This window comes from Narcine bancroftii, chromosome 2 (assembly GCF_036971445.1).
Source record: "Narcine bancroftii isolate sNarBan1 chromosome 2, sNarBan1.hap1, whole genome shotgun sequence".
Taxonomy (NCBI): Eukaryota; Metazoa; Chordata; class Chondrichthyes; order Torpediniformes; family Narcinidae; genus Narcine; species Narcine bancroftii.
In genome coordinates this window covers 278,314,801-278,330,092 of record NC_091470.1, presented here as the reverse complement: position 1 = coordinate 278,330,092, position 15,292 = coordinate 278,314,801, and the positions used below count along the sequence as shown (strand labels likewise).

At 39.2% G+C, this 15,292-nt stretch overlaps 1 protein-coding gene across 1 annotated transcript in view; it reads right to left on the bottom strand.

The window, feature by feature from the left end:
* Positions 1–3,605: 3,605 nt before the first annotated feature.
* Positions 3,606–15,292, bottom strand: part of LOC138755305 (secreted frizzled-related protein 4-like) — a 47,317-nt gene continuing 35,630 nt past the window's right edge. The window contains exon 6 of the mRNA XM_069921065.1: positions 3,606–5,050. Coding sequence (XP_069777166.1) covers positions 4,868–5,050 — 183 coding nt within the window. The 3' untranslated portion in view covers positions 3,606–4,867. The remainder of the gene's footprint in view (positions 5,051–15,292) is intronic.

Genomic DNA, 15,292 nt, shown 5'->3' with positions numbered 1-15,292 from the left:
TCCTTGGGAGCCCCCCATTTTCTGGCCTACTATCTGGCACCATGTTATCGTTACTGCTCGCTTTCTCACTATGTGTGGACCAGTGCCTGCTCTGGCTCCCTTAATGGACTCACAGGGAAACTCAAAGCTGTGCATTGTCTGAATTAAGAGCATTTTTAAAAAGGTTCCTGAAGGACCCACTCCATGAGGAATTATTATGAGTGGTGTTATGGCGGGGTGGGTGGGGGGGGGGAGTAGAGGAAAGCTGTCATTTCTGAAAGGTTATATTGTACAAGGATCCATACAAGCAGTTCCTGTAACTGTGGTGGTGTGGGGTCAGCATGGTAGAAGACTCTTGTGTGCTGGAGCAGTGATGCAGGTGCCACAATTTGGCAGAGTGATGCTGCATGCACACCCATAGGCTCTCACAACACCAATCAGCCTAGGCAAGAAGAGGAGCAGCTTGAAGGGTAGTCCTCTGTTGGGAGGGGGAGAGGGATGGTGAGAGAAGGTCTCTGGGGGGAATTTGGGAGAACTCAAGGTAGATTAATTAGGGCCCACCTCTGGTGGGGGAGGAACAGAGAGGAGGCTGGTCTGGATTGGAGTGGGCAGCGCATGGGAATCTTCACCCCCACGGGGCTTCCCCACACAATTCTCCCTCCAGAGAGCATATATGTCTCTGTTAGTCACTGGCAGGGTGATGTCACAAAACCTCACCTCAGCTCTGCAAACCTGAATGGGTGCTCCCATTTCCATGTACTCTAGCTTCTCCAGAAGGGTAATAGCTTCCCAGTCAGTCTTACCGGTCACTGGTCCCATCAAGAGCAGTTACCCCCTTGAGGATGGGACAGGCTGTGACCACTAGGTGGTCAACCAAGGCAGCTATTACCCTGCATCCTCAGGAAAATTGTGCTGGTAATGAGAGCCTATACCCTGATCACCTTTGTGCCCTCATTGACCATGTGCCAGTGGAACCAGCCATTCAGGTCCCATTCCAGGACCATGGGGAACCTGGCCCGCAGTGTACCCCATCCCACAGGGTGGTGCCCTCATCAATTCCTTCAGGAGGCATCTGCTCACTGTCTGCTGTGCCAACAGTCGGCCCAGAGCACTGGGCTCCAGATGGGAGTCAGAAACATGGAACCCCTCATCCCACAGCCGGGCCAGCCATGCGGCTATGTGCTCGCCTGATTGCTGGCAATATCCATCTCCCAGCCCAGTTAACTCCTTGGTGGAGTAGTCCCAGGTTTCTATGACCTTGTAACGTCCACTCACCCATCTTCTCCCCACTCTTGGAGGGCTGGCAAGGGGTCCTTGTGGCAGGTCTGTGACTGTTTGGTCACTGGTCAGGCTTGCAGAGGAGAGGACATATGCAATGGGACTCAGCATCTTCACAGTCGTCATCACCCACCCACATCCCCATCCACAACCACATGTTGCCCTCTCTTCCATGCATGATAATGGCCCTCATTTTAAAATGGGCTGCCTGCAACTGTGTGATGCACTGCTGCAGCAGTAAGCAGACACAAAACTCAAGAAATACTGTGCAGTAGGCTTTATTCAATTAAAAGTCTCTGCTACAGGGGTAGCTGTACTGGTGGCTCCCGAGTGACTGGCTTGGGAGGGGCAAGCTCAGGATTATATCCCAGGTGATTGATTGACAGCAGCCAGGTGTGGTCTGTCCTCCAGTGATCTTCCTGCAGGTACAGAGATTGCCCCCTGCAGTAGGCTAGTGGCGTATCACCACAAGCTGCCATACTTTGACAAATCGGCAGGCAGCCTCAGTATATTTAGCCTTGGGGCTGTTGATACATGCCCAGGAAGTGTCCAGTGGTGCCTCAGGGACTCAATCTTCTCAACCTTCTAAGCATCTTGTTTTGTTAAATTCTGGGTGATATCCCACTGGCACCTCAGCAGGGGTATCAGCAACCATAGGACTCCCCCACAACTCCCCCTGGCTTTAGGAAATCACAATTCATCCAAGAGGAAGCCCACATAATGCCCAATCTTCTCCCTGCAGGGGTCCAGCCTGTCAACCCAGTTGACTGGTATTGCACTATCACATATGTACCCAACAGAACACCACTCACACATTGGTTAGCATAATCTCTGGCATAGTTAGTTACTGAATGTACGTCTGGCTGAGACTCCTTGAACCCTGCTCACACCACCAATTGTTACATGAGATTTAAATCAGGTTTGGTGTGTTAGCAGAGAAGTTAGTCCAGATACAGGCTAATAAAGAATGATTTTTATCGTAGAAACAGGGAAATCATAAACGGAAAGACACAAAACAACACTTGATACTAAAGTTACATAGGCATTCACATCAGATACAGCAATCTTCAATATCAGTGGTCACCTACTCTCTCTTTATTATTACACATGTGCAGTAATATTCACTAACTAGCACATTCTTACAAGACAGGGGTTTCAACACTCACTTCAGATTCCTTGTACCAATAGGGTGTAGCTCATTGCTAAGTATTCCCACACAATACTACTGTCCTATTTCTAAGTGTAGTGTGCACCTTACCAACAATTCCTTCAGCCATGTTCACAACCTAGCATAGAGCAGTATTTGTAGTCAGGACCAAATTTTTAAAATGCAGGAAGCTGGGGAGTCCGGGCCAGGTAATCACTAAGTGATTTAAAGGAGCCAATGGTAGTCAGTAAGTGATAATGGGGGCAATGATCAAGTGTGTCCTAATGGGTGGGCAGAGCCCAACCTTGATTGGGAGGTGATGTGACTTCTGACAAGGTTCCAGATGGAGAGGTCATGTGACCCTCTGTAATCTACATTCCCACCTGCTTTCAGATGGAGAGGCCAACTCTAATGCATGTGCCCCGGATCCCTCGCCATGTAGAGTGTTGAAGATCAGGTTAATTTGATATACTCATTAGTGTGCTACGGCTGCTAGAAATGAAGAGGGTTGGTGTGTACTGTATGTTGAACCCTTGTGTTCCCATTCGGGAATTGCAAATGTTTAGCAGTGATTCACTTGCATCTGATGTGTAGTCATTTGCGTATTATTACTGCGTATGTGTTCTTTAGTTGTGATCATTCTTGAACTCCAGGCTGTGAGCTACAGACAATTCCAGAGAACCAACTGCAATGGGTCTGCCCTGAATCCCGAGCAGTGGCAATGCTGGAGATCAGATTCATGTGTTTAGTTATGTGGTATAAGTATGCCTATGGATGGATGGATTAAACCTGTGTTAATTTGTTATGTGGTATAGAATTTTCCAGACAAATCTCAAGACATGCTCTGAAATGTCTCTGGAAATGGTAAGCAGAAATAGAGATGTGCTCACCGGGATGGTACAGGATGGATAGAGGAACCTCAGTGTCAGGATCTGATATGTGTTTCAGCATCTTTGACTCGGGGGTAATTTATACATTCTCGAATAACAGGTAATTTGGGATATACTTTGTTCTAGTCCCCTAATAGTACATTTCCATGATGGACTTTGCCATTCATTCCTTTTTGCAATCATATGTTTGGAACAGACATTCTGTTTCAGTTCTCCAAGTATTAATGAATTTTTCAACTTTATTTGCAGATAGTAATTATAAGAAATTGGTTCATAAATGTTAAATGATGAATACCAATCCACATTGACAGCTAAATTTAAGTAAATGAAGAGCTTCCCTTAATTACTTAATTGTTATGAAATCTTTTCTTGCATTTCCAAAGGAAACATCTGTTCTATTGACCACACACTATCAAGATCAGTCAATATTAATAGTGTTGAATAATAGACTCAAGATTTATTGTTTAGGTAGCAGTGTTCCACAGGAAAAAAAAAACAAAAGGAAAGGGGTACATTTGCTATTAAAGTTTATTTCATATTTAATCGGAATTTAAAAGATAAAGGAATGCTGCTGTCATGTAGACAAAAATATACTTAATCTTTTGAGTACAAAAAGTGTCAGCCATGTATTTGTTATACTGTTTATAAAAAGGAAACCTACAAGACTTTGTACCAGCAAATCCACTGGGCAAATATCACCATTGCCAGAAAACCACCACAACCAAACCTTTGTTTTTGAGCCACTTTGCTTTATGATTTTTCATCTCAGATTTTTGAATACAAAGATACTGAAATTTGATTTTCATCTCATTAACTTTATTACCAATGTCATTTTATACAATTTCCATGAATCTTGAGTCATTGGCATTCATTAGTGTCACCGGCCTTCATTAAAGTGTCAAAAAAAAATTTTAATTGGTGTGAATCTCAAAAACCTTTGAGAACCTAATTTTAATTAAAAAGACAGAATCTAGGGTGATAATCTGCCGAATCACTTTGAGGAATAGTCTTTAAACTGTAAGGTTAACCACTTCCCTTTTCAAGAATGCTGCCTGACCTGATGAGTTGTTACAGAATTTTTTTTTTTTGCTTTTATATCACATCTCCAGTACTGCAGTTATTTTATAATTCTAATTTATTGATAATTTACCAGTTCTTTCTGTGAAACTGACCTATTGGAAGAATAATATTTTAAATAAGTAATGCAATCTAAACTATGGGAAGAAATAATTCATATAGGAATATTAATTTGCAAAAGGTACGTTCTTAACAAACAGTACAGCAAACAGTCAGAAGCAAGGCAGCTAAGCTCATAAAAGTATGAGATGAACAAAAATGCTTCAAAGACTTATTTCCTGCTTTGAAACATGACAAATTAGAAATGGAGGGCTTTCATTATGGAGAAAACCAATGGCTATGGTTAGCAGTGCTCGAATTATGAAAATCCAAATTTTTAGTGTTGATATTTGTTTTTTTTTAAAAACTGGAGTGAAATGATCTGTAGCTTGCTGCAAACCACTGAAGCCAAAATGTGATATTCAGAATGAAAATTAGTTGTTGTATAAACTTCAATTCATAGTTTTCTGGCTTCCTTCTTGCTTTTAATTTTGTTTTGTTTCCCAGGGTTGCGAGGAGCTTGGTTTAGGTCCTTCGAGCTTAGTTTTGCACTGCCACCCCGTTCGCTCTGTCCGGCCTTTTGGTTTCTTGCTGCAGAAACATGCTTCTTCTGCTGCTGCTTTAATCTTTGCTCCCAGCGCTAATGAACACAAAATTTAGAGAGAGACACCAATTGTTACTAGGTGGATATTAGCATTTTTTTATTATAATTGATATGTGACGGGTGAATCCACTGTACTGTACCTGTTTTAAAATAATGACCACATTTGGGTATTCTAGCTTTGACATTTTTAATTAGCAAGGTTATGTCATTTTTTTTTACCCCATTCAAAGGAGGTCATTTGACCCAGGGAGTTCATGCTAGCTTCCCATTTAATGCTCTGTAACCCATACTCTCCAGCATGTCAACTCTCCCCATTTACAAAAACCACAAAGACTGCAGAAGCTGGAGTCAGGCAAACAATGAACTCCAAGAGGCATGAGCAGGTAAGATAGCATCCCCGAGTAGAAATGGTCAGTCAATATTTCATATCCGAACTCTATAATCAAGTAAAAGGGTGCTGATATCACACTTACCCAGATTTTAACGCCATCTGTTACTCTTCTGCCCAACTCTGCATCCCGTCCACATCCTTTCGTAACCAACGACAACTTTCACCACTATCCACACCTCCACCAACCTTCCTATCATGCACAAACTTACTGACCCATCCTTCCACTTCTCCATCTAGGTCATTTATAAAAATCACAAAGAGCAGGGGTCCCAGAACAGATCCCTGCAGAACTCCTCTAGCCACTGACCTCCAGTCAGAATATAGTCCATTCACTACGACTCTCTGCTTTCTACATGCAAGCCAGTATTTAATCCACACAGACAAGGTTCTGTGAATCCCATGCCTCATGACTTTCTGAACGAGTCTCCCATGAGGGACCTTGTTAAGCACCTTACTGTAATCCATAGAGATCACATCTATTGTCCTACTTTCATTAATTCCTATTGTTACTTTCTCAAAAAAACTCTATTAAGCTCATGAGGCATGACTGTCCCTTCACAAAGCCATGCTGTCTCACTTCTCCATGTGTGCATAAATCTGATCCTTCAGGATCCTTCCCAATATTTTGCACACCACTGACGTAAAGCTCACCGGTCAATAATTCCAAGGCCTTTTCATGACCCCTTTGGGCTCTCCTAAATCCTTTCTTAATTTCCTTCCTGCTACCATATAATTCTCATGAGCCCTTCCTGTTTCCTAAATCTAATGTTTGCTTCCTCCTTCCTCACCTGTTTTCCCTTTTCCAACCATCTTTTTCCTGTCCCAGTGGGACAAACCTGTCCTGAAAGTGCTCCTTGAACTTCCTTCACATTAGTTCTATGCTTTGCCCCATGAGCAACTGTCTCCAATTTACTCTCACTGGTTCCTGCCTCATCCCATTGTAATTTGCCCTTCCCCAATTAAACACTTTCCCATTTTATTTGCTTTTGACTTGACTTTTCCTTGTCCATAGTGAAGCTAAAGCTCAGGGAATTATGGACACTCTCACTGATCACCCATCTGACCAGGTTCATTAACCAGTACTAGATACAGTATGGCCTCTAATCCCATCTGGGTCCACATACTAGGTCAGGAATCCATTTTGGATATACCTGACTAATTCAGCCCCATTTATCCCTTGCAGTCAGGAAGTGCCAGTCAATATAAGGGAAGCTTAAGTCTCCCATAACAACCCCATAATTTCTGCACCATTCCAAGATCTGCCTGCTTATCTGTTTCTCGGTGTCCTGAGGGCTATTTGGAGGCCTATAGACTACTCCCAGCACAGTGATCGCTCCCTTCCTATTTCTGACTTCAAAGATTTGACCAAAAACGGGTTTTCCTCTAGTAATATTGATGGCATTCTCCTCAAGTTGTCTGAATGTGCTTTACTGAGTAATAATCCCAACTAGGAAAATGCAGTTTACTCGTAGAGGAGGAATCGGGCCCAAGATTTGGAATAGAATTTGGCCATTTGTGGTTAATGTTACTGTATTAAAATAGGGTTGCTTATTATACAGTATCTCATTTTTAAAATTAATATTCAAAGTGGAAAGAAAGATATCAAAGCAGGAAATTCTGGAATTCAGGATTTTGCCTTTTGAAACCACGGCCACCTCTTGTTCAGCGATCAATTTCAGCGAAGAGCAAGAGAGAGAAATAAGGGAACTAAAAGGTTATAAGACTGCAGAGAAAATGAGAGATGCGACTATGGAGAGATTTGAAAACAAGGATGAAAATTTCAAATGAGGTTTTGCTTAATTGGGAGTCTATCTTAGCAACTGCCCTGGCGCTGGGTGAAGATGACAACCTCAAGTAGTAAACAAGAAAATGCAAATGCTGGGGTTGAATGCAATGCACAGCATCAATGGGAACCAAAGGAGTCAACATTTAGGACCTATGTCCTTTGTTGAGAATGTCAAAATTCAGGCAGATATCTGAATAAAAAGACAGTGGGAAGGAGGGGAGGATCACAATCTAACAGGTTAAATACAGATGTGAGTGTGGTGATACCCACACTCCTATTCGGCTCCGAATCATGGGTCCTCTACCGGCATCACCTACGGTTCCTAGAACGCTTCCACCAGCGTTGTCTCCACTCCATCCTCAACATTCATTAGAGCGACTTCATCCCTAACATCGAAGTACTCGAGATGTCAGAGGCCGACAGCATCGAATCCATGCTGTTGAAGATCCAACTGCGCTTGGTAGGTCACGTCTCCAGAATGGAGGACCATCGCCTTCCCAAGATCGTGTTATATGGCGAGCTCTCCACTGGCCATCGTGGCAGAGGTGCACCAAAGAAGAGGTACAAGGACTGCCTAAAGAAATCTCTTGGTGCCTGCCACATTGACCACCGCCAGTGGGCTGATATCGCCTCAAACCGTGCATCTTGGCGCCTCACAGTTCGGCGGGCAGCAACCTCCTTTGAAGAAGACCGCAGAGCCTACCTCACTGACAAAAGACAAAGGAGAAAAAACCCAACACCCAACCCCAACCAACAAATTTTCCCCTGCAACCGCTGCAACCGTGCCTGCCTGTCCCGCATCGGACTTGTCAGCCACAAATGAGCCTGCAGCTGACGTGGACATTTACCCCTCCATAAATCTTCGTCCGCGAAGCCAAGCCAAAGAAAGAAGACTAGGTCACCAGGGGTCATCTTGGTGACCTTGTATATAAAGCAGTCCAGAGCTACAGTCTAGCCTTCCAGGTTTGTCTTGCAGAGAGACAAGACCTCTTAGGGTACATATTAGTTTATTAAAGCTGTCTTATACTCGCACTGCTGGTGTGGTTATTGTCAGTACAATTTAATAAACTAATATGTACCCTAAGAGGTCTTGTCTCTCTGCAAGTTAAATGTAGACTGAGCATTGAAGAGAAAGAAGCTGAGAGTAAGGGGCTGAGGAAAGAGAACTAAGAGGGCTAGCTCTGATAGAAGGGATGGGGAGCTGGAGGGTGGGAGACAAAGTGATAGAGAAAGAGTGATGCCAGGAGAGAAGGTTAATGGAAATTGGAGAAGTCTATATTAATGTTTTCCTGAGATCATACAAGGCCTCACAACAGTCAGCAGGAGATGGAAATAATATGTAGGCCAATCATAGAAAGGCTTAAGGGAAATAGAATTAGATAGGGAAGAATTTTAAAAAAATGTGTCCAGAGAACATTCTTTGCTAATAGGTAGAAACCTATTAAGAATGCAGCAGTGCCAAACCTAATCCAAGGGAATTGAGTGAGCAGAATGTTTGAAGTATCAGTGGGTAAGCATGTTGCATACAATGACCATGTCCAAGTTTCAAAGTATATATGGAAATGGACAAGGATGGTCAGAAAATTAAGTCTCTGAAATGTGGAAATGCCAAATCATAACTTGGGACCTGAAAAACAAAACCACAGAAAAGCAACTTGCAAGTAAATCCCTTCATTCAGCAGATGGGAATTTTTAATGTTTAAAAGAAAATGCGAAAGTTCAGGCTCGAGGGAGCATTGAGGAACAAAAGCGACACATGAGGCTCTGAAGGATAAGGGCAATGATCCTGATGAATGTGAGGTGATGCATTTTGACAAGTCTAATAATGGTAGGACATTGACATTGACCATGAAGGACAGAGCCCTTGGGAGTGAATGGTAACATAGGCAAGTCCAGGGAACCCCTAATGTCAGGAGATATTGGGGATTAGATGGCAAGTATAGAGAACTGAAAATGGAGGGAATCCTTCAGGGGCATGGGGAGAGTGTGTGTGCTGGGGGGAGGGGGAGGAGGAGGGGGGAAAAGGAGAGATTTTAAAAAAAATTGAGGATCACAAAATATCATTGGCAGGTAAGAGACAAGAATAAAGAAAACCCCAAGGCATATTTTTATTATAAAAGAAAAAGGGTAACCAAGTGTGAAACTCATTGAGAACCAAAGGAGCAGTGGATCCAGAGGTGTTTTATCTTAAGTGGGTACATTCATCTGCATTCGTTAAGCACAAAACTATTGTGGTTGGAGATTTCAGTTGGGATAAAAAAAAAATTCAAGAGAATGTTTAATTTTTTTTTAAAGGACGTATTAGAGGTCTCAGCAGACATAATGGTGGATAAAAATCTCCAGCTCTGTTGAGATGTATCCCAGCCTAAGGCAGACAAGGGGGAAAATACTGTTACCCTCATGGATATATTTAAATCTTTGCTGGCAACAGATGAAGTGCCAGATGATTGGATGTCTGCAATTATGGTACTTTATTCAATAAAGGCAGGAGGGATAAGCTGGATATAGGATAATTGGAGACCAATTAATCTATCTGTAGTATTGAAAAGTTCTGAAGACCAGGATTATTCTAAAGTCAGGAATTGATAGAGTTTTTGGTGAGAGACTGGATAATTTGAATTTTTGAATAACTAAAATGACAGAACACAGAACAATGCAGCAAAGCATGGGCCTTTCTGCCCATGATATTGTACAGACCTATACAACCCACTCCACATCATTCAACCTCCCTTCATTGCAGCTTATAACTCTTCAATTATCTTATATCCATGTTCCTATCTGTTAAATGTCCTTATTGAACCAGCCTCCTCCACAATCCCTAGCAATGCTTTCCAGGCACCCACCACTCTGTGTATATTTTTTGAAAACTGCAATCTGTCTCCCATAAACCTTCCTCAACTCACCTTAATGGATGTTTTCTGGTATTGATCATTGCTGACCTGGGAGAAAGGTTCTGCCTGTGCATCCTTTTTTTACCTCTCATGATCATTACAGGTGTCATCTTTCTTTTTTTTTTATTTTTTTTCACACCATAAACCACACTGACCAAGATACATACATTTTCCTTTTCAAATATATACAGTGTCATTTTCTCCCACCTCCCTCCTCCCATCCCACCCTCCCTACCTCCCCCCCATTCATTTAAAGTACAAAATCTAAGACACATTAAACCAGTCAAACAATGTTGTCATAAACAAGAAGTTCCACTGAGTCAATTCTTTTCATTTCCTTCTCCTTTCGTTAATTTAGGTGGTAAATGTCCCCGGTAGGTTTTCTCTATTGTGTTTCATGTATGGCTCCCATATTTGTTCAAATATTTCAATATTATTTCTTAAATTATATGTTATTTTTTCTAATGGAATACATTTATTCATTTCTACATACCATTGTTGTATTCTCAAATTATCTTCCAATTTCCAGGTTGACATAATACATTTTTTTGCTATGGCTAGAGCTATCTTAACAAATCTTTTTTGTGCACCATCCAAATCAAGTCCAAATTCTTTATTTTTTATGTTACTTAGGAGGAAGATCTCTGGGTTTTTTGGTATATTGTTTTCTGTAATTTTATTTAATATCTGGTTTAGATCTTCCCAAAATTTTTCTACTTTCTCACATGTCCAGATTGCATGAATTGTTGTTCCATTTCTTTTTTACAACAAAAACATCTGTCAGATACTATTGGGTCCCATTTATTTAACTTTTGAGGTGTAATGTATAGCCTGTGTATCCAGTTATACTGTATCATATGTAACCTCGTATTTATTGTATTTCTCATCGTTCCAGAGCATAACTTCTCCCATGTTTCCTTCTTTATCTTTGTATTTAAATCTTGTTCCCATTTTTGTTTAGTTTTACCATTTGTTTCCTCATTCTCCTTTTCTTGCAGTTTAATATACATATTTGTTATAAATCTTTTGATTGTCATTGTAACTGTAATCACATATTCAAAGTTACTTCCCTCTGGTAACCTCAGACTACTTCCTAATTTGTCCTTCAAGTAGGATCTCAATTGGTAATATGCCAACACTGTATCTTGAGTTATATTATATTTATCCTTCATTTGTTCAAAGGATAATAATCTATTTCCTGAAAAACAATTTTCTATTCTTTTCATCCCTTTTTTCTCCCATTCTCTAAAGGAAAGGTTATCTATTGTAAAAGGGAGTAACTGATTTTGCGTCATTATTAGTTTTGGTAATTGGTAATTTGTTTTATTCCTTTCTACATGAATCTTCTTCCAAATATTGAGCAGATGATGTAATACTGGAGAACTCCTACGTTGTACCAATTTTTCATCCCATTTATATGTGTTCAGGTACCTTTTCCCCCATTTTATCTAATTCTAATCTAGTCCAATCTGGCTTTTCGCTTGTTTGATAAAAATCTGATAGGTATCTTAATTGTGCGGCTCTATAATAATTTTTAAAGTTTGGCAATTGTAATCCTCCTTGTTTATACCATTCTGTTAATTTATCTAGTGCTATCCTCGGTTTCCCCCCTTTGCATAAAAATTTCCTTATTATTTTCTAAAACTCCTTGAAGAATTTCTCTGTCAAGTGTATTGGCAATGCCTGAAATAGGTATAATATCCTTGGGAAAATGTTCATTTTAATACAGTTTATCCTTCCTAGTAGCGTTAATGGTAAATCTTTCCAATGCTCTAAATTGCCCTGTAATTTTTTCATTAGTGGATAATAATTGAGTTTATATAGATGGCCGAGATTTTTATTTATTTGTATACCTAGGTATCGTATTGCTTGCATTTGCCATCTGAATGGTGATTCCTTCTTAAATTTTGAGAAATCCGCATTATTCATTGGCATTGCTTCACTTTTATTTACGTTAATCTTGTAACCTGACACTTCTCCATATTCCTTCAATTTCTTATACAATTCTTTTATTGATAGTTCTGGTTCTGTTAAGTATACTATAACATCGTCCGCAAATAGACTGATTTTATATTCCTTATCTTTTATTTTTATCCCTTTTATATTATTTTCTGTTCTTATCAATTCTGCTAGTGGTTCTATAGCTAACGCGAACAATAAGGGTGATAGTGGGCATCCCTGCCTTGTTGATCTGCTTAAATTAAATTGCTTTGATATATATCCATTTACTGTCACTTTCGCCAATGGCCCCTTATATAATGCTTTAATCCAATTAATATACTTCTCTGATAAACTGAATTTTTGCAATACTTTGAATAAATAATTCCATTCTACTCTGTCAAAGGCCTTCTCTGCGTCTAAAGCAACTGCTACTGTTGGCGCTTTACTCCCTTCTACTGCATGAATTGTTAATAAATTTACAAATATTGTCTGTTGTCCATCTTTTTTTAATAAATCCAGTTTGGTCTAGATTTACCATTTTAGGTACATACTCTGCTAATCTGTTTGCTAATAGTTTAGCTATTATCTTATAATCTGTGTTAAGTAATGATATTGGTCTATATGACGCTGGTGTGAGTGGATCTTTCCCTTGCTTTGGTATTACTGTAATTATTGCTGTTTTACATGAATCTGGTAAGCTTTGTGTTTTGTCAATCTGGTTGATTACTTCCAGGAGGGAAGGAATTAATAAATCCTTAAATGTTTTATAGAATTCTATTGGGAATCCATCCTCTCCTGGTGTTTTATTATTTGGTAGTTTTTTAATTATCTCTTGTATTTCTACTATTTCAAATGGTTGTGTTAATTTATTTTGTTCCTCTATTTGTAATTTTGGTAGTTCAATTTTAGTTAAAAATTCATCTATTTTGCCTTCTTTCCCTTCGTTTTCAGTTTGGTATAATTGTTCATAGAATTCTCTAAAGTTTTCATCAATCTCCGTTGGATTATTTGTGATTTGTTTGTCTTTTTTCCTTGATGCCAATACCATTTTCTTAGCTTTTTCTGTCTTAAGCTGCCATGCTAGAATTTTATGCATTTTTTCCCCTAGTTCATAATATTTCTGTTTTGTCTTCATTATGTTCTTCTCCACCTTATATGTTTGTAGTGTTTCATATTTTATTTTTTTATCTGCCAATTCTCTTCATTGCTAATTCTTTTTTATATTTACTATTTCCCTTTCCAACTGCTCTGTTTCCTAATTGTAGTCCTTCTTCATCTTGGTTACATAACTTATTATTTGCCCTCTAATGAACGCTTTCATTGCATCCCATAATATAAACTTATCTTTCACTGATTCTGTATTTATTTCAAAGTACATTTTAATTTGTCTTTCAATTAATTCTCTAAAATCCTGCCTTTTAAGTAGCATGGAGTTTAATCTCCATCTATACATTCTTTGAGGGATGTCCTCTAACTCTATTGTCAATATCAAGGGTGAATGGTCCGATAATATTCTAGCTTTATATTCTGTTTTTCTTACTCTATCTTGCATATGAGCTGATAACAGAAATAGGTCCATTCTCAAGTATGTTTTATGTCTACCCGAATAATATGAATATTCCTTTTCCTTTGGGTGTTGTTTCCTCCATATATCTAAAAGTTGCATTTCTTGCATCGATTTAATTATAAATTTGGTTACTTTGTTCTTTCTGTTAATTTTTTTTCCCAGTTTTGTCCATATTTGAATCCTAATTAAGATTGAAATCCCCTCCTATTAATATGTTCCCTTGCGTGTCTGCTATCTTCAAAAAAATATCTAGCATAAACTTTAAATCTTCTTCGTTAGGTGAATATACATTGAGTAGATTCGAAAACTCCAAATATATCTTACATTTTATCATTACATATCTCCCTGCTGGATCTATTATTTCCTCTTCTATTTTAATTGGCATATTTTTACTGATTAATATAGCTACTCCTCTTGCTTTTGAATTATACGACGCTGCTGTTACATGTCCTACCCAATCTCTCTTTAATTTCTTGTGCTCCAATTCAGTTAAATGTGTTTCTTGCACAAATGCTATATCATTTTTTTCTTTTTTCAGTAAATTTAGCAGTTTCTTCCTTTTGATTTGGTTATGTATTCCGTTAATATTTAAAGTCATATAGTTCAACGTAGCCATTTCATACTTTGTTTATCTTCCCTTTCCGTTTCTCCATCATCACCTTTCCTTCTTATCCATTTCTGTTTTCTTGTTTTGAACACTTTATAAGACAACATTTCTAAAACTCAAACATTTTCCTTATTTTCCGACTTAAAACTTCTTTAACCCCATTCTCCCCTCCCCCTCCTGAGTTGCCCTTTATCCCTTGCCGGGCAACCACATCTTCCCTCTTCATTTGGATTTGCAAATTCACTCGCAAGTGTCAACTGATTTTGCAGTGACCGTAACTGCTCCCCACCCAGCCCCCCCCCCGGAAAAGATTTCAATTTTCATATATAACAAAGGTCACTCTTTTAATTCCCTCCTTATCCCCTCTATTCCCTTTCATTCCCTTATTAATTCTTATCTATACTCTATATATTTTCCTCTAATTACGGATACACTCATGTATACACACATACATACACATCCATATTTTTATATATACACACATATACACACATATATGTTACTCTCATTACATGTCTTCATCTCTCTGCTTGTTTTGTAGTTGTTCTGCAAATTTTCGTGCTTCCTCTGGATCCGAGAATAGTCTGTTTTGTTGCCCTGGAATAACTATTTTAAGTACCGCTGGGTACTTTAACATAAATTTATATCCTTTTTTCCATAAGATCGTTTTTGCTGTATTGAACTCCTTCCTCTTCTTCAGGAGTTCAAAACTTATGTCTGAATAGAAAAAATTTTTTTGACCTTTGTATTCCAGTGGTTTTTTGTCTTCTCTTATTTTCTTCATTGCTTTCTCCAATATTTTTTCTCTTGTTGTATATCTTAAGAATTTTATTAAAATGGATCTTGGTTTTTGCTGCGGTTGTGGTTTTGGGGCTAATGTTCTATGTGCCCTCTCTATTTCCATTTCTTCCTGTAATTCTGGTCTTCCTAGGACCCTGGGGATCCAATCTTTTATAAATTCTCTCATATTCTTGCCTTCTTCATCTTCCTTAAGGCCCACTATCTTTATATTATTTCTTCTATTATAGTTTTCTATTATATCCATCTTCTGAGCTAACAGCTCATGTGCCTCTTTAACTTTTTTATTAGATTCTT